Source organism: Labeo rohita, chromosome 17 (assembly GCF_022985175.1).
Source record: "Labeo rohita strain BAU-BD-2019 chromosome 17, IGBB_LRoh.1.0, whole genome shotgun sequence".
NCBI lineage: Eukaryota > Metazoa > Chordata > Actinopteri > Cypriniformes > Cyprinidae > Labeo > Labeo rohita.
In genome coordinates this window covers 18,527,710-18,541,096 of record NC_066885.1, presented here as the reverse complement: position 1 = coordinate 18,541,096, position 13,387 = coordinate 18,527,710, and the positions used below count along the sequence as shown (strand labels likewise).

Below are 13,387 nucleotides of genomic sequence, written 5' to 3'. Positions count from 1 at the left end.
ATAATGTACTCACCCCCTTGTCATCCAAGATGTTTATGTCTTTCTTTCTTCAGTCGTAAAGAAATTATGTTTTTTGAGGAAAACATTTCAGAATTTTTCTCCATATAATGGACTGATATGGTGCCCCGGTTTTGAACTTCCAAAATGCAGTTTAAATGCGGCTGTCTTACTCTTACTCTGCCTGGACTGTTCTTTTTCGGTTCATGACAGTTAGGGTATGTCGAAAAACTCCCACCTCATGTTCTCCCTCAACTTCAAAATCGTCTTATATTGCTGTTTTACCTTTTTTGTTAAGGGTGTTTGATCTTCTTTGCATGTTCACTTTGCAAACACTGGGTCAGTACTTCTGCAGCGATGTAGGATGATTTTGAAATGATTTTTGAAGTTGAGGGAGAAAATACGATTGGAGTTTTAGCAGAGCAAGGCAAGATGGGTGTTTGAGAAAAAAAAAGTATTTAAATTTTTTAAATAAAAATAACTGATCGTTTCACTAGATAAGGCCCTTCTTCCTAGACTGGAATCATTTACAACCGCATTTGGGATCGTTTGAAGCCGCATTTAAATTGCATTTTGGAAGTTCAAAATCAGGGCACCATATCAGTCCATTATATGGAGAAAAATCCTGAGTTTTCCTCAAAAAACATAATTTCTTTACGACTGAAGAAAGAAATAATGAACATGGGGGTGAGTACATTATGTGTGAATCTTTGTTTTGGAAGTGGACTTCTCCTTTAAGGGTTAGTATCATGGGGTATATTTACTTTTTTGGGTGAACTCTTTAAAATTTAGGCCTAAATATTTACTCAGTCCACCATACTGCTTCATCTTTGCACAAAACAAAGTAAAATAGAGCCACCTCTATTCTACCTTCAACAGTCCTCAAGAGTGCAGCTTCCTCCCTGATCAGCGATTGGGCAAACAGCTCTACCCCTTCACCTCAACCACCGCCCCATCTGGCTACACATGCTCTTTTTCCCATTGCAGGAGAAAAGGTCATATTTCAAATGACCAGTACAGCTGCTATCGTAGAGCTTTGTACAAGCAGCCAGCAGAGTGTGTTGGGATTACCCAACTTCCAAACCCTCCCATGTAATATCGTTTTCTCTCCAATCCCTTGCTTATTTTGCCCAACAAATGAGATTCCGCCATCTGTGCAGCAAAGAAGCTGCGCAGCTCATGCTTGTAACGTCCCCTCTGACAATCTTATATTATAAAACCGTCCTCTATCTATCGAGCTAGAGAATGGGCCTATCATTGCTATTTTCTGCCCAATAGTGTTGTTTCCATCCATAAGAAAAGCATATAAAACCTAAATGGCCAACACGGCTAGGATGAAAATGCAGTGTTGGCCACAAGTGAGCCATAAAGTTGGGGCAATGATATTGCGATATTCATGTTGTCCATGTAATGTAGTAGAAAATGAGCAGATGGTGGCTAATGCATCAAAAAAAAGAACAAAAGTAAGGTGAACGGCATTGTGGGAAGAGTCAATTAATACATTGAAAATACTCTGATAGTGTTATAAGAGTTTTGGATCATTAGGTTTGAGGAGAAAAAAGCAGTCAGACAAAATAATTGCATGTCTAATGCTCCAAAAAAGTGGCTCTTTAGTGGCTCGGGATTGTCTGTTTCTGCAACAGCGATTATAGAAAAGCAATCAGGACTAAAAACAGAGCCACCAGAGAATCAGTATGTGTGAGCAAACAAAATCTTATAATGGAAATGAATGTTAAAATAATAGCATTTAATATTACATCGAATGAATAATGCAAAAAGTGTCTCGGAAGGTATTGTTAGGCAATAAACAACTGCTTTCTGATGTGGAATTTGTTCAAGAGGCTAATTTGCTGCAAAAGCAGCACAATTGCAAGTGTGATATTGCTTTTAAACAATAATTCAATGAACAATGTTAATATTCAGTAATATGTATTTTAAACGCAAATTTGCTATTTCCTTTGTCTGTTTTTGCTTTGCCAACACAGCAGCAGAATTGTAGCATGCCTCCAATTTGTGAATGAATCAGTGTTTTTGAATGAATCAGTTGAATGAATGAATGATTCAATGCCTTACTCATAAAGTCATGTTTCATTTCTAAATGAATTCATTAATTTTTGAATTAATTAGCTGAATGAATAATTCAACGGCTCACTCACAGCAAGAGTCACTTGTTTCATTCCTGAATTGATCAGCGTGCTTTTTTATTTACCAGTTTAATGATTGTTTCAATTATTCATTCATAAAGTCAGTCATTTGTTTTATTTCTTAATGTATCAACATTTTTGAACAAATCTGTTGACCAACTGGCCAAGTTCACTCCAGAACAAAAAATTCCTGAAAATTTACTCACTCATGTCATCCAAGATGTTCATGTCTTTCTTTCTTCATCATTCATCATATCATTCATCGACCTCAAATATGGTTTTTCAAATATGGAGATGTATGTAGTAGCAACTTTATATGGCCGCGCAATCTAATGTTAACCTAGAAAAATGTCAGATGGAGATGGAGGCGCTGGTGCGGTCACTTGCTCTTAAAATACTCGTCGTTTTTGGTCATACAAATAAAAGTAAACTTTTGAACCTGTAAAGACTCTACATTAATTTGTGTGCACTCACAATAACAACAAAACGTTGCGCTTTTGTAAAATAATTAAAGCAAACAGGATGCACTTTCTGCCGTCTTGGTCTCTGTGAACTTCAAAACTCCGACATGAGAAATATACCTATAGAGAGTCAAATATCTACTTTCAAATGCACTAATTCAAATAGAAAACAAATATTCTCAGATTATGTAATCCATATGAAATACGCATACATGTGCATCACTATTGCGGAGACAACAAATCAGTGTCGCTGACTTCATCTCTTAAGCCAAAAACAAAGAAAGCGCTAGTGTATTAACAAATTAATAAAACGTTAATGCAGTCTCCTTTTTCCCAGACACATTCATAATTATTAGATTTGCCGGTGCGCTGTGGCAAACTTTTTTGCATGTGCTTGATAGCTTATGTAGGAAATTAAAGGCTCATTGATTTATATGGTTTATTAATAAACGTGCGACTAATAGTCGACTAATGCTTAAAATGAACGACTACTAGTTGACCAGAAAAATCTTTGGTCGAGGGCTTTTTAACCACAAATGCTTGTCTTACACTAGCTCTGCAATGCGCATCTATGGCTTATAGGGTAAGTAAACAATTTTCTCCTCCAACTTCAAAATTTTTATATTTTTTGGTAAAGGGCGTTTGACTTTCTTTGCACGTTCGCTTTGTAAACACTACATCATGCATCACCTTTCCAAGTCTTTTTTTTAATGACTGAATGTTTCGCTACATAGGACCCTTATTGCTCGGCTGGGATCGTGTAGAGCCCTTTGAAGCGGCACTGAAACTGCAATTTAGACCTTCAACCCATTAACCCCCATTGAAGTCCAATATATGGAGAAAAATCCTGGAATGTTTTCCTCAAAAACCTTAATTTCTTTTCGACTGAAGAAAAGAAGACATGAATATCTTGGATGACATGGGGATGTGTAAATTATGAGGAAATTTTAACTCAGGAAGTGAACTAATGCTTTAAAATGACACTCAATTAAAAGACTGATATAATACTGTTATTTGCAGAAAATCTTACCAAGCAGATTTCTAGAAAAAATGAACTGTTATATCAGAGCTCTTGGAACGCTGCTCAACCAGTCAGATTTGAGGACTGGAACTAACTGTTGTATAATTTACAATGTCCAGCTGATAGTATTATCTCGCTTATTAAATGAGCAACTAAATGGAACATAAAAAATAAATAGAGCATGATTACTTATTTGAGTTTAATAATGGTATAATATGAGAAGAAAGAGTGCTGAGTGATACAAGAGAGATGAAACTGTGAAGTATTCTGTTAGAATCCATTCAACACAATAATTACGCTCTTTCAAACCAAACTCATCAGTTCAATCAAACTGTAAAAAGGAGATCTACAAAGGTTTCAGAAAATTAGACTGTCCAAAAACACCCAAAATTGAAGTTACTGAAGTTCTCAGTAATGATACTAACCACAAACTACTGCTCTTTGTTGTGAGAAGAGCTTGGGGAATTACACATGGCAGATTTCTTTTTTGGTATGATCCTCTTCCCCTCTGCAGTCTACCTGACTAAGATGATCCCGCTCACTGGCAAGACTTCTGACTCCCATCGTACCCTCCAGTCTCGCACAGAAACCCGGCTCGATGGAAATGCGTAATCTCGCTGCGCTCCCCAGACCCGGTGAGTTGACAGACAGTAAGGGATTCGCATTAAAACCTGGACCTCCAGATGTGTAAACAGCTTTTTGTGCACACCGGGGATCAGCCTCGAGAAGGAGTAACTGTGAAGTAAGCTACAACAGCTGCTCCAAGCGGGGATAGTAAAGCTTCTTCACAGAGCGTTCCACACGCACACGGATGCCTGAGAAAGCAAATCCTTTTCTCCATTTCGCTCTGTTCTTTTGGCTAGTAACACGTGAAAGTCATGGATAATCATTGCACTAGGTAATGATGCCGACTGGGAAAGCACCTATTTATAAGACATTTCAGAGCAAGGCTGAGTCCTTCAGACCTTCAAGAAAGTTTCAACAAATAGTGTTTTAATAATGCGTAAGCTGTTGCAATGCCTTCGTCCTTTCACATTAGCTTCAAACCACAACTTGATTGCTTTCTCGATGCAAACTGTCAGTCATTATTCATAATTGCACACTGCATTCATTGTCGTGATATTTATTACCTCCATGTACTGTCATTCTGCTTCCATGATAATCATTAAGTAATTCATTATGCACTGATAAATGGAAATGGGTATAGAGGAAAATGCTGACAGCTAACTTGAGAGGCTTGCGAAACTTATTGGTGGAGGCAAATTAAACCGAGTGTAAAGAAAATTAGATGATATTTACACCGCAGTGTAAATACTAACATACACTACTTGCATTTTTTCAAGGAGCATCCTATATATACACACACTACCATTCAAAAATCTCTTATGCTTACCAAGACGGCATTTATCTAATCAAAAACACTTTAATATAGTAATATTGTAAAATACTATTACTACTACACATAAAAAAAAATATATTTTAAATTGCATTTCACTACTGTGAAGGCAAAGCTAAACTTTCGGCATCGTTAATCCAGTTTTCTTGATACTTTAGAAATGATTTGAATATGCTGATTTTGTGCTCAAAAACATTTTTGTTATCAATGTTAAAAACAGTTTTGTGAAAATGTGAAACTTTTTTTCCCCAAAAACCGTAAGCGCTTGGTTTCACCAAATTTTCAGTTGGTTTCACAATGTAATTGAATTCTACAATTTAATATGAGGAAGCAATTTAAATTCTAATATTATTTTATATACATAAACAAGTTGGCTTGACAAATTTCATGTTTCTAATGCCTTGAGGACAGTGATGTGGTTTGTTTTGGTTCTAAATTTTACATTAATTTTAATTACAAACATACTGATAATTCCTGATGAGAATGGAGACAAGAAACAACGAGGGGAAGAGTTGGAGGATGGGATCTGAAAGTGCCCCAAGCCAGATGCAAACACGCCGTCCATGCAAAGATACTAACACACATGCTTTACACTCCAGGCCACTTCTCTAACATCCAACTCAGACAAAACAACATTTGGTAGTTTTGTCCGGTTCCACCTGACTCTTGGGGTGCACTGCATGGCTGGTGCTATTTACACCTTCTGCAAATAAACATTTTCCCAAAACAGAAACTATGATACGCCTAGCACAAACAAAACCAGCAAAGCCTCAAGGCCTCGCTTCTCACCTCTGACGACAATGTTGGTTGATTTCTTTGCAGGATTACCCACGTTGTTACTGGCTACACAGCTGTAAACACCAGCATCATCTGTGGTGATGGCAGGTATTGTGAGGGTCCCACTGTTGTTAATGCTCTTCTTTGGAAGCTCTTCATTGTTCCGAACCCACGTCAGAGTCGGGGAGGGCTCGCCTCCAGAGATGATGCACACCAGGATTACTGTCTGCCCAGGGTTGGCCACAATGGGGTCTTCCACAAGCAGCTTAATAGTCGGGGAGGCTAGAACAAAAACAGACAGGGGAACTCTTATCATCTTTATGTGAAAGACCTGTTTTCTTTTTTAAAAAGCTACTTGCTGCTGCACTTACGTCATGTTTGACATTTACGTCAAGCGAACGCATATTACAGTTGGCTAGAAGTGATGGCTTATAGTTTAAAAAGTTTAACATTTTAGTATTTTCCTCACACACCTATTTTTTTGCTTCAGAAGACACTGATTTATCAACTGGGGTTATATGGATTACCACCATCTTCACGTCAAGTGAGCGCAAGTATGACAGCTGGTCAGAAGTGATGGTTTATAGTAGGGATGGGCAATATACCAGTAGACACGATTAACTGGTAGAGATGATGTTGCTGTGCTACATGGTCACGAAAATGCACACATTTTTTAACATTGCAGTTTAAAAACAAGTGATTTGCAACTGTTGAAGTGCAATCAGCAGTGAAAGAGAACTCAACTCTATCTCTGTTTCTGAGAGCTTTTAGAGAAGCGTGCGCACAAAGTGGTGCTCATATAGTTATTTTTGCTGTTTTATAGACCTTGAATGGTTAAATACAAACACCTGTATGTGTCAAAATGGCCATATTTTCAAGTATCCTTGTAAAAGCTGTAATTTAGGTCTTGAGTAAAAGCAAACAGCTGAGAAAGAAAAGGTGTATAAGTACACTGTGTGCAGAATTATTAGGCATGTTGATATTCTGGTCATATTTTTTTTCCAAACACATTTTACCAATTCCAAACCACATCAGTCTTAGTAACTACTGTTAATTTTGTATTTAATCATTTATATGTGATGTATAATTGTCCGTGAAGGCTGGAAGTGAAAAACTCCTTATATTCAGGTGTGCAGGATTATTAGGCATGTTTTCGTTTACAGCTAAAATGAGCCAAAAAAGATATTTAACCCAGACTGAAAAGTCCAAATTATTAAATGCCCATGAGAAGAATGCAATACTAATGCATTACAAGAATTTGCAAAGTTAAGGCTTGACCATTGGACAGAGAAATGCTTGTTGAGTCTGCATGGTCAGAAAAAACAGGTGGAGAAGAAAAGATGCATGTTAACTGCAAAAGAATTAGGAATTAAGGTGAAGAATTAGGTGTGACACCATCAGGAACCGTTTAGTCTCCAGTGCCACCATTTTCCAGAACTGCAACCTACCTGGAGTCTTCAGAAGTGCAATGTGTCAGGTTCTCAGAGACTTTGCTTGGTAAAAAATCCTAAAAAATGCCCCTTACTTAATAAGAATAACAAGCTGACGTGTTGTGAAATACATGAAGACAGTTTTTTTATATGCTTTAGAGACAGATAAGTTGAGAGTGACTCTTGAAGGACAAGCATCACATCCTCTTGTGCCTCTGATTCAAGAATTTATCTTCCAAAATCTGGCAGTAAGTTTTGGGAGTTCATGTTTAGTCTCTTATCCTGAAAAGTCTGACTTGCAGAGATGGACTAAAATGAACTCCCAAAACTTACTGCCAGATTTTGGAAGATAAATTCTTGAATCAGAGGTACATGGCGCTGGAGAACTGGAAACGGTTCCTGATGGTGTCACACCTAATTCTTCACCTTAATTCCTAATTCTTTTGCAGTTAACATGCATCTTTTCTTCTCCACCTGTTTTTTCTGACCATGCAGACTCAACAAGCATTTCTCTGTCCAATGGTCAAGCCTTAACTTTGCAAATTCTTGTAATGCATTAGTATTGCATTCTTCTCATGGGCATTTAATAATTTGGACTTTTCAGTCTGGGTTAAATCTCTTTTTTGGCTCATTTTAGCTGTAAACGAAAACATGCCTAATAATTCTGCACACCTGAATATAAGGAGTTTTTCACTTCCAGCCTTCACGGACAATTATATATCACATATAAATGATTAAACACAAAATTAACAGTAGTTATTAAGACTGATGTGGTTTGGAATTGGTAAAATGTGTTTGGAAAAAAAAATATGACCAGAATATCAACATGCCTAATAATTCTGCACACAGTGTACATTTAAGGTCAAAAGTTTACACGCCCCTTTCAGAATCATTAAAAATGTTAATAATTTTACCAAATTCGAGGGATCATACAAAATGCATGTTATTGTTTATTTAGTACTGACCCGTATAAGATATTTCACGTAAAAGATGTTTACATATAGTCCACAAGAGAAAATATTAGTTGAATTTGTTTACGTTTATTTGAAATGTTTACATCCCCTTGATTCTTAATACTCAGTTGTTACCTGAATGATTCACAGCTGTTTTTTTTTTTTTTTTTTTAGTGATAGTTGTTCATGAGCCCCTTATTTGTCCTGAACAGTGAAAGTGCCTGATGTTCTTCAGATAAATCTTTCAAACTTTTTGAATTTGAAGATCAGGGTAAATTTAACTTATTTTGTCTTCTGGGAAACATGTCACTATCTTCTGTAGCATCTGTAGCATCTGTCATTTATGTTAATCAACAAAACAAAGAAAATCTCTCACTGCTTTTGACTAAATAAAGAAATAAATATTTAATTTACACAGTGAAGAACATGCAGTGTTTTTATACATTTGATTACTTCATAGAATATATGTAGCATTTCTTATTTATTTGTCCTACTGTATTTTTTTTTGTCCTGTTGCTTGCAATTAGATTCTTATTCTTACTTAATCACTGACTGTTATCTTCAGTGAGGCTAGTATTAATTATTTTGTGATACTGACATTATTAAATTTCAATGGTATCAAACATTTTGATATCATAAAGCAAAAATAACTATATTGTGATACATATCATGATATAAGATTTTGGTCAAATCGCTCAACCCAAGTTCATAGCCTAAAAAGTTTAACATATTAGTATTTTTCTCACACACACCTATTATTTTGCTGGGGAAAACATTAATTCAACAACTGGAGTCATATGGATTATCATTCTTTTGGCTTTGCATAGCTTTTAAAGTGTCACCTTTGAGCAATCGGTCCACTTGTATTTTATAGACTCACGTAAAAGGATTGTTTTTTCAAAAATTCCCAGTTTGTGTTCAAAACAGTCATTTTTTGGTGGCGTATCCTCCTATCAAAAACATTTAAGGAAGAAGACACATAATAAAACTTAACAGCTTGACTCATGAATATTAATTCAGTGACGTGACGCGATTTTCAAGGAACCAAAATAGTTTAAATGCTTGTTTACAACAAATACCAGGTGCATGGCCAACTTCAAGTGACTAATTACAGCAAATATACACAAAGTTCACATATCGTTTACCTTATTACGCTACCGCGTTTATATTTAAAAAAGTGCGTTTACAATTATCACCCAAAGGGATTCATTTACTTGGTCCCGTAATGCAATAGGTGACCATATCCAATCTATATAATCAAGGCCTGCTCCCATGAGCACACTGGCATGCTGTGATGTAAGAGCCTTCAAGTTGGCAAAGCAATCAGTCAATCCCTAAGACTGTGCCGTGATCATCATCATCATCAGTGTTGTCAGAAATGCGCTGAGAGACGTAAAAAAGAAGTGAGAAAGAAGGATAGTGCAAGAAAATGAGCCGGACGGGAGGGGTAGTGGAGTGAGAGTGGAAGATAGAGAAACAGAGATGGCCGGAGGGAAAGGTCTGCCGACTCTGTTCATTCTTTAATGGATTCCGTAAAGGTCAGGTCTTCGCCGCAGTAGCATGTGAAGCCCACCGAGACAGATAAGGAGCACAGGGACCCGCAGGGCCATTTCCTTAAGAATATGGTTTTGCCATGGACTGAATTAACTGCAAGGCCAGTGGTGAAAACATCAGCCCGGGGCGGTTTCTTCAGCCATCAACCGACGACGGAGGAGAAAAGTAGCAGCAGGCCTCTAAATGTAACAGGCGTAACATTCTCAATAACACATGCAGCACTCACAGCTCGCTGATTATCAGACCACACAGCACTTGTGGTGACAAGAGCCTCAGGGTACTTCCTTTTGAGAGTTGCTTCTGTGGTGCTGCTCACATGTAGTTTCACACTAGCTGGACGGCTGATGTATAGCAGAAGGAGACTAAAATAACATACAATGCTGTGCATGAGGAAAAGGCATTGATATCACTCCTACCGGTTTTGTTGGTGAGCCGGAATAGCACGCTCTTGTCGGGGATGCCACAAACACTGCGGACAGAGGCGGTGCACGTGTAGTTAGCGTAGTCCTGAGGACGCAGGTTCTTTAGCTTTAGGATCTTGGTCTCCCCCTGCAACCCAAGCAGATGATATTGTATAAAGCAGGAGCTCAACGGGTTTTGCTTTAGTAGACATGGAGGTGATCCAAGACAGCACCAAAAAATAATATTTAAATATTCTTTTATTATTAAGCTTTAAAAATTCCAACTTCCATTTTGTCAGACAAACTGTATTTTAAAGGTTGATTAAACTATTGAGTGTAGAAAAAGTTGACATTACATACAAAATTAAATATGGTCAAGTTTTAGGTCATTTAGTTTGATCAACTTAAAATATTAAACATCAAAAACTTACTTGCTGTTAATTTTTAAATTCAGCTTTAAAGTTCCAAATAAGGCTGCTGAACATGCTCAGTTCGATCACTAATGATGCACTGTTTTTTTGTCAAAGGACAGAATTTACAGATATTTTAGCACTATGTAGTGTTTTTGAGTATATTTTGTTGTAAAAGCTATGTTTCATTACTAGAGCGATTCATTTTTTTGGTTAAGTTTGCACAAACAGATAACAGATAACAACTCATGTTTTTTATTCTGCATTCCAAGTAATATCAAACTGCAGTTGAGTTGTTTTGATTAAATAATAATAACAAAAAATAATAAGAATAAAAATAGAGCTAACTAACACAGTAAAACAATAAAAACACAATAAAAAACATGATTTATGAAAATTAATAAAAATGTATTTATCAGATTTTGCAAATTAACTCTTTATATATACCTTGTTTTGCTGTATAAAAGTAACTCTATATACACTTTTCAGGTTACAATTTAGACAAAATAGGAATGCTCTACTGTATAATTTTAATTCTCAGTTTCCTTAAGTAAAAACATTATTTTTAAAATGTATTTATTTATTTTTTATTGTGTGGTTATAAAATAAAATAAAATAAAAATTAATAAAAAAATATTTACTATCATTGCTCAAAAATCAGAACCTGATCTTCTTTATACATAAAACAAAAATAAAATTATTATTATTTGGTTAAGTTTATTCCATTTTAGTTAGTATATACAACTTTTTCTGCTGTATAAAAGTAATTCTAGGCCTATATAACCTTTTCAGTTCACTTAGGAAACTAACAGACAATTTAGACAAATTACCAATGCTCTATCTCTACCTTCTAATTTTAATCTTCAGTTTAACTTAAAATGCAGGATTATTGATCTTAGATCCTCAAGTAAAAACATAATTTTTTTAATGTATTTAATTATTTTTTATTTAAAATTAAAATAAAATAAAATAAAATAAAATAAAATAAAATAAAATAAAATAAAATAAAATAAAATAAAATAAAATAAAATAAAACATCTGTTAAGTTTATTCCATTTTAGTGAGTATATACAAATTGTTATGAGGTATAAAAGTAACACTGTATAACCTTTTCAGTTTGCTTAGCAAGTGCTCTACTGTATAATTTTAATTCTCAGTTTAACTTGAAGGATTATTGATTTTACATCCTTAAGTAAAAAACATTATTTTTAAATGTAATTATTTTTTTTTATTGTGTGGTTCTAAAATAAATAAAATAAAATAATAAATTGGTTATTTTTATTCCATTTTAATGAATATATACCACTTGTTTTGCTGTATAAAAATAACTGTATAACCTTTTCAGTTTACTTAGCAAACTAATAAACAATTCAGACAAATTAGGAGTGCTCTACTGTATAATTTTAATTCTCAGTTTAACTTAAAATGAAGGATTATTGATCTTACATCCTTAAGTAAAAAACATTATTTATAAATGTATTTATTTATTTTTTATTGTGTGGTTCTAAAATAAAATAAAAGAAATCAGTTTTACATTTTTGAGCAAGGATAGCAAATATTTCTTTTATAGTAAGTTATTTTATTTCATTTTATTTTTTAGAAAAACAACAAATAAATAAATATATAAATATGATCTTCTCTTTACATAAATATGGTCATCTATTCCCTTTGGCCACTGGAGCTTTACAGAGTAATCTCGCACAATTTTGAAAGTCCTGAGAGTTTTATTTTACAACATAGCAATGGTTTGTAATTGGTAGTTAGCGACCCAAAAAACTGTCTCAGGTCTATACTGATCACAAACAGTGTGGAAAACAATGCTAAACGCAAATAATTAAATGCAACTAGCCATATAATGATGCATGGATAGGATGGCAAAAAAAATAAGCTTATATTTTAAAGCCAAGCCAGTGAAGAACCAGTTGATTACGTGAACAAACAGCTCGCTTTTATCTAATAATAAATAACTTATTTTTGTATCATCTTCATGTGAGGTCAATTTCTACAAAGATAGGCATTTAAAGTCTATTAGTTAAAAATAGAGGCACTGCTTGATACCAAAACCTTCTGAAGATACTTAGCTTTTGATCTGCTTTCTAACCTGAGACATTGACAGAAAGCTGCAGTGCATTAGTTTCATATTCACAGTTCTGAAGAGGCTGAAAGATAAAGAAGGCTCTATTGAAAATAACATGCAGAATCTCCTTAAGTGCACAGACTAATGTTGCGTGATTGATTCTCTGTAGGGAATAAGAAGAGCGAAACGGGTCCTGAAATACCCTGTGTCTTATGACTAATTACCAGGATGGATCCACTCTGGGCCAGTCACTGCGCCATATCGGATATGACAAAGCTGTGTTTTGAAAGCAGCTTTTTTTTAACTGTCAGATGATGTGCGTCCTTCTGGACCAAATAACGCTCACAATGTCAAACTGATGCTCGCTCGTTTTTTCTCTCCTGAAACATCTTTCAAGCAAGAGCAATTAAGTTCATCAAATGTTTTAAGCATCTCAGCCTTTCAAGTTCTCTCAAAATAAAGCTATAGTGTTAAATGTCGATACTGATGCACACTGTATAGACTAATTTGGAGTAGACGTCACAGTTATGTCACTTGCAGCTGTGCACACAGAAAAACACTGGTAACAAGTGGAGTGAAACGGGTAAAATCCATGGAATAAGAGAAAAAATGTATTATTGTGCCTTTGGATGTCAGTCTCGGAATGCAAATCATTTTTATAGAATACTGACGTCAAAGACGGCATTTGAAGCGAAACGCAGATGTTTAAATGGTGAATGAAACCTACTACGATTACTCTACTATGATTACTCTACAGAGCCCTACA

The 13,387-nt window shown here is 35.2% G+C and overlaps 1 protein-coding gene across 1 annotated transcript in view; it reads right to left on the bottom strand.

The window, feature by feature from the left end:
* Positions 1-13,387, bottom strand: part of mdga2a (MAM domain containing glycosylphosphatidylinositol anchor 2a) — a 194,019-nt gene that overhangs the window by 99,222 nt on the left and 81,410 nt on the right. The window contains exons 5-6 of the mRNA XM_051133144.1: positions 10,150-10,282; positions 5,809-6,078 (exon numbers count right to left, since the gene is read on the bottom strand). Coding sequence (XP_050989101.1) covers positions 5,809-6,078; positions 10,150-10,282 — 403 coding nt within the window. The remainder of the gene's footprint in view (positions 1-5,808; positions 6,079-10,149; positions 10,283-13,387) is intronic.